At 45.0% G+C, this 17,209-nt stretch overlaps 1 protein-coding gene across 4 annotated transcripts in view; it reads left to right on the top strand.

Moving 5' to 3' along the window:
- Positions 1–17,209, top strand: part of cacna1ba (calcium channel, voltage-dependent, N type, alpha 1B subunit, a) — a 98,991-nt gene that overhangs the window by 35,220 nt on the left and 46,562 nt on the right. For all 4 annotated transcript variants that reach the window (XM_035530142.1, XM_035530143.1, XM_035530144.1 and 1 more), the window contains exon 7: positions 9,463–9,566. In XM_035530142.1, coding sequence (XP_035386035.1) covers positions 9,463–9,566 — 104 coding nt within the window. The remainder of the gene's footprint in view (positions 1–9,462; positions 9,567–17,209) is intronic.

Below are 17,209 nucleotides of genomic sequence, written 5' to 3' on the forward strand. Positions count from 1 at the left end.
TGAGTCAGCCCTGTGGGATGGAGAGGTCCAGTGAAGCGAGTGTTAGCACAGACGGCCATGAATGAAGCTCAGACAGACAGTCTCAGGAAGACGAGGCACTTTGTCTCTTCAGGGGCGGTCAGATATTAAGGAGGGCAACAGATCTCCTGTGTCCCATTACTGGGCTCTGCAAAACCTGAGACCTATCAAAGCTGGCCGTGTATTCTCTCTTTACCCTGCTCGCAGAGCAACCAGGAGCCATCTGAAGGCCACAGTTTCCTTCACAATGTCACCAATGTGATGTCAGTGCCATGATGTTGCCTGAAAACATTTGGTGTTGGCAACAGTTGTAGGGGTTTGCTGCTTGAATGTAGTGGTGTTGGTGGAGGAGGGGACTCCGTTGCTGCTCCCCAGTTCCAAGGAGCTGGAGTTCAGCTGCAAGATCATGGCTGCAGTGAATAATCTCCGCTCCTGCTGCCTTAATTACACCGCAACGGCTCCTTCCTCCCATCTGTGCCAAAAATATCTTGATTAATCACATTGCCATCAAAGGCTATTACTGCAGAATTTAGCCCCGCATTTCAAGAGGGCCATCTCTGGCCGCCTCGTAATCCATCATGCTGCGTGCACGTATCAGACCTGGAAGGCGTCAGGAGGTCTGACACCCAGTGGATCTGACGAAGACATGATGACAGGGTGGGGTGGGGCGGAGTTATCTGGGCCCTGCTCATTTCCTGCCGTCAAAGTCTCCTCACTCTTCTTGGGCTTTTTATCCATTCCTCGTTCCTGGAGAGCAGCTACTGATGGGTTATGGAGTGAAAGATGAGCTTGAGATAGAGATGTGTGAGCTCTGCCAGGAAGCCTGATCCGTTATCATTTACATGACATCCATATGGCAGCTTGACGCTTCGGCTCATGTGTAGTGATTAAACAGTCGGTCCTGTTGCCACGGGAATCTGAGAGTAGTGCCATGTCAACTGATGGCAGTGAACACACTCCAGAAGGTCTTACTGGGTTAAAAATACAGGTAGGAACAGTCACCTCACAGTTCCTCAGAACTGGTCTCTAGTCTGTTATCTTAATGATGTCTCTATTAGGATTTTGAACTCAAAATTCCCTTAAGCCTTGAACATGTATTTAGTTTGTGTCCAGAAATTTGGTGATATGTGTTAGACTGTGGGGCACTGGTCCAGCAAAGATCTTCTGTTAGTGGCGCATGGTTTGACATCCTATGACATCATATGATATTATAACTGAAATTCTTTTTTTAATCTCTGCTGGACATCTGTATTTCTTGTTTTGCATGTGGCTGCTTGAACAACAGGGAGGAGAATGTCAGCCCATTAAGGGCTACTGCTGTGTGAGACCATACCTAGTAACTAATGGGGAAGTCAGTCTTTTAGTCCCCAGTGTATTTAATATGAAGAACTAACCCAGACAGGAGGAACTGGGTCATAAGCACAAGGGAACAGGCCTGCTGTGGCTTTAAACGTCTCCTCTGCCCCATCCTCATTAGTGGATGATGCTTTGGGGCAAAAGAAAACGTCTAATAGCATTTCTCTGTGTTTTAATGGCCCTGAAAATATTGATATATAGATTTAAAACAAACTGCAGCAGAAAAGGGTCCCAGGTTCACCGGCCTCAGGTCCTCTTAATTCTCCCATTAACTTTCAGACATTAAAAGATTCCACCTTACATTTACCCTCATCATCAATATCTCAGATGAACTCGCTGTCAAGACATCAATAATTTACACTGCATATTCCATTTAATTTTCTCCAGAATAATGTTTATGCCGCCGCCGTACGCATGCTTTATAAAACGGTACGGTAAAAGCAAGCTAACAATCAGTAGGATGAATGCAAATGAGGGATTTTTGTTGCTGCCAGTACAAGATGTTTGCAGCAATCATATTGGAGGATAGAAGTCATTGGGCTAAGTTGATAGGCTGCGTGGGAAGGGTAAGGGAAGCTCTTGGGAATTCTGTAACGGTATTCTTCTATCTCGTCTCTCCAGCCAGGCCTTGGGCAGAGACACACGAGGCCCAGCGCTGTCCTCTGTTAATTCTCTGACTGATGTTCAGGGGAAAAGGGGCAGAGAGAAACAGGATGTCGCCAACAATGGCATCAGCTCCAGGAAATGGCCCCTGCAGTCAAATCAAGTGTTTTCTAAATCTGCAACATATATCATATCAATGTCCTGAGGTTCAGGGGTATATGTGCTGCCCTCTCTCTCTCTCTCTCTCTCTCTCTCTCTCTCTCTCTCTCTCTCTCTCTCTCTCTCGATCTCTCTCGATCTCTCTCTCCCTTTATCTCTCTTTCTAATTAGGTCCCCTTGGTGTGTTGTCTTAGCTGAAAAACAGACATTTTTTTTCACATCAGTGAGCTCTCTGCGGAGAATGATACGCTTCCTCTGAATTTCGGTCCTTCCTAATAGAGCTACGCTGGCAGTGAGTTAGCACTCGTTTGTACAGCTAGCTGAAGAAGAGTACCAGCCCCTGACTAAACAGATAACGGGTCACATATCCGTCTTGTTGATGCTTCTACATTTTTTCCTTTGGTCTTTGTCACAGATTATAGTGCAATGTGTTGGACTATCTTACATCCTGGCTTTTTAAAGTTTATAAAGTTTTATATATATATATATATATATATATATATATAGTCATTATTCTTCAGGAATTGTATTCAGCAATTACTGTGAGTTATTCATTAAGTACTTTGAAACTAATATGGAACCTAGTTGCAAGAGTGAGGCATGTCTGGGCCCACTGTTAAGTCTTTGAAGTGCAATGGTTTAAAGCAGTTCATTATTTCAGTGTTACTGACCCGATGAGGATTGCTCCACTGTGTCCACGGGCCCTTGATGAAGAAGCGTGACAGGAGGTGTGGCCAGGATAAGGCATAGGAGGGCTGAATGCATTGGCAGAAATGCCTGCCAGACTCGGCCTCTCCCACTTCCGATTCTCTTAGCCCGTGCACTAGGGCGGCAGCTCAATGGGACAAAGAGAGGGTCGATACGAACTTCCTTCTGGCTTAGCTCACCTTCCCCTGCTGTCTTCCGGAGAGGACGAGACATGGCTGTCTCCGCCAGTACCTGGGTACTGTTGCACAAGTTCCGATGGCACCCGTGAGACGAGAGTTTCAATAAAACCAAGGCAACCCACATAATAATGACAGATGTTCTTCACTAGATTAGGTCTTGCATGGGCTGAAGAAGATGGTTGCTTGGGAGAAGCACTTGGCTGAATCCTGCGAGTGGACTCGCTCTGCTGCCACTGCAGTTTGGTACAGGACCTCCCGCTCTTCTCTTTGAGCTGTTTTAGTGACAAAACAAGCCATTTCACTTGAAGACCCACACAAACCTCGTCAGTAACCTTACGACGAATGCAGTGAAATTGCCATCACATTAGTTACCCAATAATCTCATAAGGCATAAGTGGGGTGTAGATGATGAGTGGTATTACACAACAGCACTAAAATATTAATAGCAAAAACAAACCCGCAAACAATTTCAGCAAATAAATCTGCTTGATTGTATTGCTGTTTAGAATCTGTGACATACCTTCAATAGCACAGAAGACCCCATCATTAGGAATGGATCAAGTCTGTAATTATGTCTACATAGTGGAGTGACTCAATCATCTAACAAGATGGAACAGCTAAAGCATATGATGACTATTTGGAAACAGACTGTACTGATCTCAATGTCTGCTTTTCAGTTTTATTTTTGTCATTGCTAATTGATTTTTGGGGGCACACGCATGCAAATACACAGGCGCACGCACACGCACGCACGCACACGCACGCACACACACACACGCACACACACACACACACACACACACACACACACACACACAGATACAGAGAGAAAGAGGAAGAGAATGGTAGGAACTGAGAGGAGCTGAAGAAAGAGTTTCAAAGGGAGTGGGACTTTTCTCCCATGCAGAAAGGAGACAGCAAACGAAAGCGTAGCTGCACCACAGAAAGTCTGAGGGTGGGTAAAAGATCATTCCCACGATAGTTCAGCGGTGATGTCCCAAATTCTTACCCTAAAATAATTTCCTGTGTTTTAGTGTTATTGCCCTTCACCCTTTCCTGAGACCAGTTTTGGAGCTGCTGCTGTAAAGGTTGTGACTGAGATTTGAGTGGATTAAGCCGTTCCTCGACCCACAAAAGGGTGGCTACTAAACTCTTCCTCTGACTCTGAAGTCAACTAACATCAGGGTCCTTGTAGTTAAGCGAGTGCTGAGCATGTCTGGGTAAGTGCTGCTCCATCACCCAGCCGTAACCACTCTCATTACTACATAACACGCAGGAAGGCACTCTGAAATAAGAGGTTTGTATTTCGGTGCAGTGTGACCCTAGAAATAGAACACAACCAACTTTCCAGCCTGAGAACCCTGCTTTCACTCACTGACAACTCCGTCTGAGACTCAGCGAGAGGGGACTGGATGGTGTGTGTGTTTAACCGCTGGCCCACTGCAAACGTGGGAGAGTCACAATGCCCGTCAAAAGGAATCTTGCCATGAGTGGCTCACTTAACGAGTGGAGGTGTTTATGAATATGCATAACATGCTCGTTTAATTGTTAGTGTTAGGCATAGGTCAATTAAAGGGAAAATGTGAAGATATTGTTTATTTCAGTATAAAGATGTTCATATGAGTGTTTGTAACCACATGTTACATGTTCTTTAGCTGTCACTCTTGATTAATTAGCTAGTCTGGAGCTGCTCGCTGAGGTGCTCGTTGAGGTGGGGGAGTGGGCCTGATTGGTGCTCACAGGGCCAGCTGCCATACCCTCATATTGTTGTCTAAGACCCAGCAGATCTGTGTGTTAAGCTCCTCTTCTTTTGCTACTGCTGATCTGGGTGTGCTCACCTCCGGGGATCACACCTCCGCATGCAGATATTTGCTCCTCTGTCAATTTTAAAGATAAGCCTGCCATGATTATCACTTAATCGCCTGGCCACGATTGTTTGATTATTTGCTCTGAGTGCAATCATTTTTAATAGTAATTTGATTTCAAATGCATCAAGCACATCACAACAAATATGTTGAGTCCAAATTGACTGAACACAAAGTCATCTGCTTCTTTATTTCAGTATGTGTAGAAGAATACAGTAGGAATATGCAAGTTTCCCTGACCCCACATGTAAGCTATAGCTCAGTGAATGGTGTATGTAGTTTGGTTTAGTTAGTTTTGCACTGGGGCACCGAGGATAATGTAGCAAACAAGTACAGAAATCACATATGATTTAATATAGTTCAAACCGCAAGCCCAAAGGATCATATATTTGCCTTTATGACACTGTCTCAAAACTTGTCGAATTATTGAGTAATCTTAAACATCTTGCTTAGGTGGTTTCTGACCCTGTATATGTGTAAAAATGGACAGATATGCCAACAAAATCCAAGCTGCTGTTATGCGGAGCCTAGCCTCGAAGATAAACTCAAACAGAGTTGCCAGGTTCAGCAAAAATGTCCATCCAAAAATCTGTCTAAAACCCTCCATTCAGAAGCTGAAACTAACCCAAAATCTAAGGTGTCACAGACGTTTGAAGAAAACAGACTATAAATGGTAAAATAACTACCAATGTACTACTCTTACATTTTCTGTTAGTCCTACTTTGTTTTTAATTTTATGTTCTAATTGATACTTTTTGTGAAACATTTTGTTTGCAATGAAATGATTAGTAATACTGTTATTGTATCATTATATTATTAATAATATTATCTTTTCTAATAATTTCAGATACCTGCCGAGAACATTTACTAGTAAGACAACATTAAAACAACACTACAAGGACTGAATTAATACTTGTTCTTGTGTTCATTCTTCTCCTATACTCTCTCATCCCCTCTGATTCTCTATGTCTGTTAACGATTTTGTCTTTCCATTCCTTTATGATTTATGATTCAAATTGATTAAAAGTTTACAACTTTGGCACAGTCCTTCCCATCTGCCTTCTATTGGCCTTCAAGCTCAAGCACTCATACAGTTTTGACTGTTTGCTATTTTCTGATCTGTCTTCTTCTCTTCTTCTGTCAAGACTCTTCAGGACTCTTCCTTTTCAAACTCTTTGTTTTATTGCCTTGTTGTGCAGCCTCCTTTTGATTTCAGTTTTGATTAAATACAATTTGCAGACTTAAAGCTTCTTCATGATATCATGCCAGCCCTTGAACATCTGCGGCAACCCTGTACGCCCAAGAAGAGATTTGTAGAATGTTACAAGTTCTCCTAAAGGTTTTACAGGATTGGGCACAGCTGTCGCATCTGTTGCAAGGAATCTGAGATACATCAGACTCATTTTGTCACTGTACATTTGGTAAAGCAAATGGCTGCATAGCTTCTCTTACTGTCTTTTGTCAATTGTAAATGTAACTTCAGCTCCTCATACTGTGAAAGGATACGGTTGACACACTCACCGATGGCAAGCCACCTAGTGCCTGCCAGTTACAGTGTTTGCAGAGGATTTTCACCAACATTTATGGTCTTGCACAATTCTACCTATTTCTGAAGCTTCTGGGTGCCATTCGAACACCAACTGTAGGTCTGTGAAAGCATATATTTCACATTTCAGGGCAAAACATTCACAGCCTTTGATGCAGAGCTGAAAGGAATGGCATACACACTTGACGCTACAGCTATCGGTCATAAGACCTATTCAACTCAGTACAGATAGATTGTTCTCGTTCAAGAACTTGAACAAGGCATTTACTATGGTCAGCAGATCACCAGCTGCAATATGCATAATGCGTGTAGAAGTGCTAATGAGTGTTTCTTGCTGTAGTATCTGATGACTGTTCGTAACTGTGTTCTGGTCATGACATCCATGCTCCCACCCACAGTTAGAGGCTACAGTTCCCTCCCTGTATCCCCCAGAAGAGCTTCCCTGTGTTAATCAGCGCTGTGCATTTTGTTCTGTGTATTCTGATCCCTTTCTTGGAAATTTCTTCCACTACACATTCTAAATGCCCAAGAGTTAAAATGCTTGAACGGCAACAACATGACCAGCCAGCTGCGACTCTGCCTCCTTCGCTGGAACACTCGTTCTAGGAAATAAACTGCTGATGTCAAATAATGTCCTAGCGTTTGAGAAAGGAGCAGCATTCCTCGTGTGTTTTTCTGAGGCGGCATGGGCAGCCATGTGGCTGTGGTGAGCTCTTATTTCCCATTTGCAGTATTTGAAGAATGCCCTTTTCCGGTCGTGGGGAATACTTTTATCCAATCCATCATCTCCCTTTCTCTCCCAGTCCTTGCAATGCCTCCTGCATTTCCCCCATTCAGCCGGCATATTATGGGATTGCTTAGGCTGCCAGCTAACTTTTTCTTCATCTTCTCTGCGTATCTCTCTCTCTCTCTCTCTCTCTCTCTCTCTCTGCCACTCCCTTTCTCCTTCCTTCTCTAACTTTCCTCCCCTTTGTTGGCTTGTGTTATGTTCTCCTTTTAAAAGTTATTGGACTTCATCTTCTCTTGTGTCCACTTGCATGCGTTCACCCACCTTCCAAATGGATCATCATCAATGAGGACTTGGATGGCCCCAGTGACGTGGTGTCCAACGCGTCCCCCACGTTCTGTCTCCCCCTCCCTCCCTCCTCAGCTGTAGCCTACTGAAAGTTTTCTGTCTAATGTCCGTAGTGAATGCTCTTTGGCAGCAGTGGCAGATTTTGAAAGTATCCCACACAAAAAAAAAAACGCACCCCGCAGCTTTTGAATTTTCACCCGCGACTGCATTTTCAAACAAGCCCAATCTGGAGGGAAAACCGCAAATGTAGCAAATTTGCAAATCTTGTAGCAAATCTTAAGTGTTTTGTTATGTTAGGTAACACATACATATTAATGTATAGTTTCAAATATATGCTGAAGAAATGAAACCTTGATAGGCTTAAACGTACAATGAAGCTTTTTTTTTTTTCTTCTGAACGCACGCACGTCCTTTGCCTGTGACTGCACCATTTTAATGGGATGATGTTTTGTCCATGGTACATTTATTTTGATTTACATTGATTTACATTTTGATTTACATTGATTTACATTGCAGTTTATTTTACAATTATTATAAGTATACACATTTAATTTATTACTTTTTATTGTTCAATAAATTAACATTCTTCATCACAAGGATTCTGTATGTTCATTATTATAGAATTTATAGGCATAGAGGCATACTGTAATAGTCGACTAAAAAGACAATTAAATCGTTAATCATATGACAATTAATTGTCAGCTAAAATTTCACGATCGTGATTAACGCTGTGGTTACATTAGCCCGGAAATGCTTTGTTCTGCCTAAAAATAACATTTCGATGAAAATAGGGGAAAAAAAATCTTATGGCACCTGCAACGTTATTATTTCTGATTAACTGCATGCCAGATTGAAATCAAGTGTCATTCATAATACCCTACTACTGTTTTCAAAGATGTCCGCATTGCTTTTGAAGTTCCTTACTCAATTCTACATTTTTCTTTTGTCTAGTACAGTGTATAATTGGATTGTTGCCCCTTGCTCAGATGCATAAAGCAGCAAGTGGATTAAATCAAAAATATAAATTAAAAGTGGAAAATATATTCAATAAATCCCCAAATTGGTTCTCCCCTGTAGGCAGATGAGATGAGCAGTAATGTTGCAGTTTACCTCTGCTGCTTTACCCCTTTGCTGCCAGATATGCAATTCGAGAAGCAATGCAAATGAGTACAGATAAAATGACACGGTGGGGTTTGGGGTGTGTGTACTGTGCTGGTTACCATAGAAACAGGAGGTCTGAAAGGGATGGGGAGGAGGTTAGAAACTGCATGTCGTAATGGGTTTGTGTCTGCTGATTCAGCACCATCACGAGTCCTTTCTTAATTTGGGGGAAAGAGCATATGCCACCAGTAGGAATTTGCAAGGCTCGTATGATGTCACTTCACTCCTGTACCCTCCAGCATTACTCCAGCTCCAGCAAAGTCCAGCCCCAAACCTGGGCCCGTACTCTTTATATGGGAGTAGACAGTCCGCTATGCTCAGATGGTTTTAGCGATGGTCTGCAGATAGGTAGAGGAGAGAGAGAGAGAGAGAGAGAGAGAGAGAGAGAGAGAGAGAGAGAGAGAGAGAGAGAGAGAGAGAGAGAGAGAGAGAGAGAGAGAGAGAGAGAGAGAGAGAGAGAGAGAGAGAGAGAGAGAGAGAGAGGGGCAGCCATTTATTAGTGTGTTTCTGGCTGGCCTGAGAAGATTATCCTCTCAGAGTTATGGCCATCATTCCTCTCTCATCAGTGTGATCTGAAGCAGGCCATATGACTGCACTGTAAAACAATTAGCACTGGAGCTCAGGAGGACTTGTCTCTGCGGGAGTAGAGGTCTGCAGGCATAAGGGGTGCTAATGCCACGGGCGCTGCTCCTGAACGCCGGGGAGCAGCCGTGGAAGCAGGGGTTGCCGCTGACCAGAGTGCTCCGCCGAGTGACCGCGTGTTTTCCCATGTCCTTTCTCTCTCTCCCGTAGGCCAACGACGCCTCAGGGAACACCTGGAACTGGCTCTACTTCATCCCCCTCATCATCATTGGCTCCTTCTTCATGCTCAACCTGGTTTTGGGGGTGCTGTCGGGGTGAGTGTGAGCCGCGCTGACCGGCCTGCCAGGAAATCTGACTTGTTGTTAAAATCTTCCGTGGCTAACCACACATCCGGCACATCTGGCTTTTGGTTTTTCTTTTGGTTTCTTTACAGTCAGTTTTTCTAGAATCTAGTAGAGACCCCCATGCAGATTTCTGTTTTCTCCGATCTGATTGGCTTGACCCAGCTTCCACAAGATTTGTGGGTCAGGTGTATGGAAAGCTCTTTGCAAGCCCTCTAGCAGTTGCCTCAGTAACCCATGGGCAGGCCTGGGTACACATTTACATTTAGACAGTTTGGCTGTCCTGCACATGATAAAGTTGCAGTGTTCAGTGTATAATTGAGGCAGACAAATGCTACTGTTTGAAAATAATTTGCAGAATGAATCTAATACGGTTTAACAATTTGTCTCCTACACTGTTAGTATGGGAAGAACTTTCTATTAGGGCATTTTTGAAATGTCATAAAGCACATTGCATGGTAAAGGTTTAAAGATCCACTTACCTTTAGCATATGCATATCGAGGGCAGCTGGGGTGTTAAGTGCTGTATGGTCTAGCATGCTAATGGCATTAGGCAGCTGTGTTATGCCAATGCAGTGTTAGTTAGAATTAGATTTGTCCTCCATCAGTTGTAATGGGGCCAGGAGGCACAGACAGACACTGTTCATAAGACACCCACACACAGACAGACAATGTTCATAAGACACACACACACAAGCACAAACACGCATGCACGCACACAAATACATACAGAGGCGCACAGACACATGCATGCAAAAACACACACGTACACACACATGCACAGTACTTTCCTCTTAGTCTTGCTTCATATCTAAGCTCCCCTCCAACTCTATAATTCTCTTACATCCCTCACCCTGTTTTATACACACACACAACCACACACACACACACACACTGGCTTAATGGAGGATTACTCGATGAGTGCTCTGTGGTAGCCTACTGTAGCTACAAAGGGGGGCTGAATTTATGACTTCTCGGAAGGCAAATCTAATTTTCAGCACTCTTTCACCAAACGGCTCCTCTGCTCTGTCCTCTAGTGGCCGAGTGGCATAAACCCTTCCTTACTCAGTGAGCCTCCTCAAGCCCTTTGCTTCCCTTTGCTGGCTTTTCTCTACCTGTCTGTCTTTCTCTCTTCAGTAGAGACATGAACATTTTTGGGTTACGGTAAGCGGACCTCTCACTCCATCTTTCTTTCTTTCCCCATGATTTGAGGCTTAGCTATTGTTCCGTTATGGAACATCCCACCCCCTCCCTTTTGAGTCTGTGCTGCTCCCAGGCTGGTGGGCAGGATGGGGCTCCGTCAGCGCTCCTGAATCGATCGCTCTCTCTTCTCTTCACGCTCCGCCCGTGCCCATGCTGCTGGCACACGCTAGCACACGCACTTCTCACTGCGCTGCCGTGAAGTGCAGAATCACGGCCCCCTGCGCACCTGCCCCTCAACCCCCCCTTTCTATCTCTCTCTCTCTCTCTCTCTCTCTCTCTCTCTCTCTCTCTCTCTCTCTCTCTCTCTCTCTCTCCCTTTCCCTTCTCTCTTTCTCTTATTCCCACACTTCATCCTTTAGAGTCAGGGCAGCTGTCTGCTCATGTCCCTCAGTGTGAAGTCTGTTCATCTAAAGCACATTTCAGAGCTCAAGTCGAAAACGGCTCTCAAAGAAGGGCCGCTCCACAGAGACTATTTCCATAACACAACGGTTTGTGCTTTGGCACTGATGAGACCTGGTCTCATAAGACAGTGCTCGTGTGGGTGTTTGCTATAATCCTTACAATAGTGTGTGTGCGCGCGAGTGAGTGAGAGAGCGAGTGAGTGAGTGAGAGAGCAGGTGCATGTGTGAAAGCAGTTTGTGTGCACGCGTGGTGAGAGAAAATGTGTGCATGCGTGAAAGAAGCCAGTCAGAGCATGCTGTGCTGTGTTCTGAGCATGCCATGCTGTATGTGTTCCACTATAGCTCCACTATGTGCTATATCTTTCTAGCTGTTTGCCACACCAGTTTACTGGGCATTAAAACTTCAGGATCATAGCAGTTCTCTTTAACCTTTTATATGCTGTTGTGTCTGTGTGTGTGTGTGTGTGTGGGGGGGGGGGGGGGGGGTCTAGCTGAGCTGGTAAGCACCCCACTGTGTCATAAGCACAGCCTCTTCCAGGGCTTGTCTGTTGCTACGCTGTGCTGGAGAGTGGAGGTTAAGAGGGCCATGGGCGGAGGTCAAGAGGGCCATGGGTGGAGGTTAAGAGGGTCATGGGCGGAGGTTAAGAGGGTCATGGGTGGAGGTTAAGGTGGTCATGGGTGGAGGTTAAGAGGGTCATGGGCGGAGGTTAAGAGGGTCATGGGTGGAGGTTGGTGGTCATGGGTGGAGGTCAAGAGGGTCATGGGTGGAGGTTATGGTAGTGGAGGTAGTGGTGGGTGGAAGTTAAGGGACATGCCAAATGGGCTTGTTAGATTAATGCTATCAAGAACATAAAGTGAAGTGGTCCCACATTTCTTGAAGCTGCTTCCTGGGATAACTGCTTTATTACAAAGCAGAGACAGTGGAAGCAAAATCTCTAATGGCTTGGTGCAGTTTGATTGTTTTTTAACTTAATCAACCCTTAGGAATTTTCCACTAGGACTAGGTATTGCTAATTATCTCACAATACGATGTGGTTCTAATCGTCATTAATATAATGACATTTTGCAATATTACAGTTTTTTAACTTCCAGCACGGGTTTCTGTAGCAATGGGAGGCGGTTCTGTTTCTTGGGAGATGTGTTATGCTTTCGAATTTCCTGCCTCTACATTAACTTGCGCATTACTGGTGTGCGGTGCAGGTTCCGGATATCTCTTTGTGGTAGGGACTCGGTGATGCACTCTTTCACTTTATTTTTCTCCTCTTTGCTCTTCTGATACACGCTCGCTACATGCAAGGGCTTTCCCAGTTGCCACGGTGTGTGTGCGTATGCATGTGTGTCTCTCTGCACATGTGAGGACGTGTGTATGTGTGTGCGCGCTCTGCATGAGTTCAGGTGGCTGGGGGGTCACTACTGTCTGTGCTCTATTCCAAGAAAAAGGCCAGACTTTCACATACTGATAGAAGAGGAATGGACGTATGAGGGATGGAGGGGTGGAGTCCTTTTCCGTTCATCACACACCACCCTCTCCACGGGCACAATGACTCAGGAGCAAATGCAGTTCTGGTTAATCCCTTGTTCTCTGCCTCATCCTCTCTTTTTAAAACTGATGTTTACTACCGATGCAATGATCTACTGACTCGCCCTTGTGAGCTGACACCACTCATTAAACGAGGTGCAGGATCCATTTCTTGTTGCAGCAAAGAGCTAGAACCTGCTTTTAATTTATATCCTGTCACCAGTACAGCTTAATTAGTATGAGGATATGCCGATATGTTGGTCTGTTTTTCACAAACCGCTCTTCATTAAACAGTCAGTGCAGGTGAAGCACATACATTATCTAGTGAGACAGGGATTTTAAGCTGTGGTCCATATTGTCAGGTTTAGTTTTAGCAATATGCTCCTTGCTCCTGGTGTGTGGACACGCACTGTATTTGCAGCAGAGTTTGTGTGTGATGGGTCTTTTGTATATCTGTGCTCTGATTTTCTATGTAGGTGGGTGGTGGGTGCTAGATATTTCTGTTTCCCGATTCCTTTATCACACTGAGAGGTGCTTCCTTGTGGTAAAACTTGAGGTTTGGCTTTTCTGCACTCTGTGTGTGTGTGTGTGTGTGTGTCTGTGTGTGTCCTGTTTTGTTTGCATGATTTTACATAGGGATTCCAATCTGGCAACCTACACAAGCAACACCCCCCCCACACACACACACACTCAGTGTCCTACTGTCGCTGGCTGGAGTGCTACCTTTTGCTGTTGCTGTGTGGCAGACACACCAATCAGAGCCAGTCTTACCCACAGCTCAGGCTGGGGAAGCCCTTCTACACCCCCACCCTGCCATCCCACACTCTTCTACCTCCCTCTCTATCCTTCCATTGCCATCTCACTCTTTCTTTCTCTCCCTGTCACTCTCTTTCAGTCTCTCTCCCCTTCTACCAACCTCTCTCTCTCTCTCTCTCTCTCTCTCTCTCTCTCTCTATCCACCCCCCGCCCCCTGCCTCCTAAGCGCCTGGTTAGAGCTAATGGAAACTGAGGGAAGCTCTGTGGGTGGATGGGAGGATAAATAAGATTGTGTTCTCCTGCTCAATAACTCCATCCCAGGAGAAGCCCAGCCAGTCTCTGCTGCTATGGAGCTGCTGTCAGACTCTCCTTCACCTCTGTGTTTGCCTCTGGTCTTCTGCCTCTGACCCATCCTGGTCCCTAATGCCTACCTTGTCAGCAGTGATGGCAGGTCATCCTGCTTTAATTGGCTTGATAACAGATGGTAGGTCATGTGACAACCATAGAGAAGCTTTTTGGTTTTTTTTTCTATTTCATTGCTTCTCTATACATATATGGTCGGGACAGCTCATGAGTGTGAATTGCTTAATATCCCAAAGCCCTATGAAATATCAGCCTCAGAGTTCATGAAATAGAATGTTCTTTCTGAACCAGAGTGCACTACCCTAGACATTGTCTAATACACGTGCTATTTGTAATTCCCCACCCCTGAGAGAGAGAGAGAGAGAGAGAGAGAGAGAGAGAGAGAGAGAGAGAGAGAGATTGGTCATGTTTAGATGAGCTCCTGAAATTTAACTGCTTTAATAGTTTAAAATGAGATAAACTATAGAAAACAGAACATCATTAAATCAAATATTGATAGTAAATATTAATTAATTTTAAAACAACTAAACTAAAAAGAAAATATTAGATAAGATAGCAGAATAACAAAAGAACTGAGATCAGATAGCATAGCCTATCCAAGTCTAGCTTGTGAGTCAAATTCAACACAGCAGCTATTACAAGAGTTACCTAAATACTTCAGGAAAAGAAGAGACAGAGAAGAGAAAACCACAGCAAGAAGGTAAAGGAGGAAAGAGACAGAGAGAAGAACATTTATGCTACTGGAATAAATACAACAGAGGGAGAGTTGGATAGCATAAAAGACCTGACGAAGAATAGGCACAGGACACGAAGCTTAAGAACAGAACCAACAACAACAACAGAAAACAGCACCAAGAACTGGATTTGACTCCCTGCCCACAGAAACTCAATATATTAAGGGTGAGAAAACCACTGCTTTATTCAAAGAAAAACCAAAAATGATCAAAACCTTAGCTAGCTAGCTAACCTTGCTATATTGGTTAAACTTGCTAGCTAAATTCACAAATCTGTCAGTTGGTCTAAGCCCCCCTCTCACTCGCCCCTCAGACTGTTGGCATTTTTCAAATAATTGATATATTGCATCACCATGGCAGCATGTCCCTTTTGAGCTCCCTACACAGACCCAGTCAGAAAGTGGCAGACAGCAATACAAACTCAAAAAAAAAAAAAAAAACCAAAGCAAAGAGAAATCCCAGAGACATTGTTCAAAGATTGCAGTGTTAGTAGAGGAAGAAAACCATCACCGATTTACTTTCCCAGAACAATAGCACTACCGCATAGCATTCAGCTGTATGCAAACACTTTGAATTAATCACAAAACGAGGCATCTGCACGGGCCCTCAAATATACATTTTTGAGGACTCCGAGAAAGAGCCATAAAGCAAACATCTGACTGTTAACTTCTACCAAAATACTACAATGATGGTGCAAGGGAATGGAACTGCACTGAAACAATTTTAAAGAAAAATTTCCCGGTCTTAAAAAACTAGCGGATTGTGAGAAGGAAGCGACTGAAAGAGGACCCCACGCTCCTGAGCCACTGTAGGCAGAGGAAGAAACCCAGCTCCCCCTCAGCCACACTGCCACCGTGGAAGACAGACCTGCCTCAGACACCAATACCGGTCTCCCGACCCTAGCCTCCACTCCACTATAGCACACGTCAGAGACCGTCTCTCCCTACTGGAGGTAGGCTTTGTAGAACTGAGGGAACGTGTCCAGATCCACCTCATCACCAGCAAAGACACAGGGTCTCTCAAGGCTCAGCTAAACCACACCAAAACCACACTAATAAAGAATGTTAAAGAGCAGATACAGACCCCTACTGGTCACCCAAACACCCCCCACACAGGGCCCTCTCAGAATAGGGCTGATGCCTCACAATCTCCCATCACCCTCACTCCTTTTGCTGTTCTACAGCAGCCTCTACTGCTCCCTGAAACAACCACAGCCCCCTGCCGCAAGGTGAAGAGCCGTAACGAAAAACCCCTCGTCACAGGCTCCACAATTAAACCCACACTGAAGTTGCTATACTCGTAGACTCTAATGGAAGATTCACACAGGAGGAGCCAGGCCAGACAACATCAAAAATATGGTGTCCAAGATCAACAGATGCCCACCAAATACTTTCTGACCCTAGTTTTGGCACACCCAACTACATAATCATCCACACTGGCACAAATGTCCTAAGAACAGAACAGGAGAGACCAGGACAACACCAGGAGAACTGGTCTGCCGAGTGGCAGAGAGAGCCCCTGCACCTTTTCCCAGTGCAAAAGTTAGAATGTCCACACTGCAGCCTCGCATGGACTTCTACCCTGACACCATCCAGAGAGCGAATGCAGACATCTCCAGAGGATGTGCCCTCCTGCCAAATGTACACCAGGCCCACCACTCCACCATCACCCCCACCACCTCTATGACCATCTCCACCTAAAGAAACATGTAGTCAGAAAATTCCCAAAGAAATTGAAAAATGTGTCCCTTGGCAGACACTGTTACACAGCAACAGAATACAGGAGAAAGTCTCCAAGACCTCACAAGCACGCCCAGAGTTACACGGTAACCAAAATCGCAACCACCTACCTTCACCTCAGAAGACCCCAAAGTCTGCCGAAACACCCGGGACAGCACAGTCTACCCCAACCAGTATAGAACACTCCACGAACTGGCCCAGATCTCTATAGCTCACCAACTTGACCAGCTCAGCACCCCCCAGCAGCAAAACCAGATCTCAAGCACCAACCTGGCTATACCTCCAGAGCAACACCATTCTCCCATGACCACGCCCCACAGCAGCCTGACCACACCCCCAGATCAGCACCTTGGTACCAGGACCACGCCCCACAGCAGCCTGACCACACCCCCAGATCAGCACCTTGGTACCAGGACCACGCCCCACAGCAGCCTGACCACACCCCCAGATCAGCACCTTGGTACCAGGACCACGCCCCACAGCAGCCTGACCACACCCCCAGATCAGCACCTTGGTACCAGGACCACGCCCCACAGCAGCCTGACCACACCCCCAGATCAGCACCTTGGTACCAGGACCACGCCCCACAGCAGCAGCACAGTTATGCTGAAGCCACCAAAACACCACCAAATTCTATTCAGATTGACATCAAACCACTATTGCAAGACATTTGTACAAACCTTATATAACAGAATACAAACAACCCTCCCAGATACGTTTAGGTCCCTCTCCCCTTAATTTATTAGTAAAAGAAGAGGCATATTACTCAAAGAAAAAAAATATGGAGCACTGTACACTCCTATCAAATACTATTTTGAAGAAAGTACTTTTTGTTTTACAGTATATCTCATTTTAAAGACACAATATGGCATCCATTTCAGTTAGTTTCAGGGCTTGAGCT

Source organism: Electrophorus electricus, chromosome 9 (genome assembly GCF_013358815.1).
Source record: "Electrophorus electricus isolate fEleEle1 chromosome 9, fEleEle1.pri, whole genome shotgun sequence".
NCBI lineage: Eukaryota > Metazoa > Chordata > Actinopteri > Gymnotiformes > Gymnotidae > Electrophorus > Electrophorus electricus.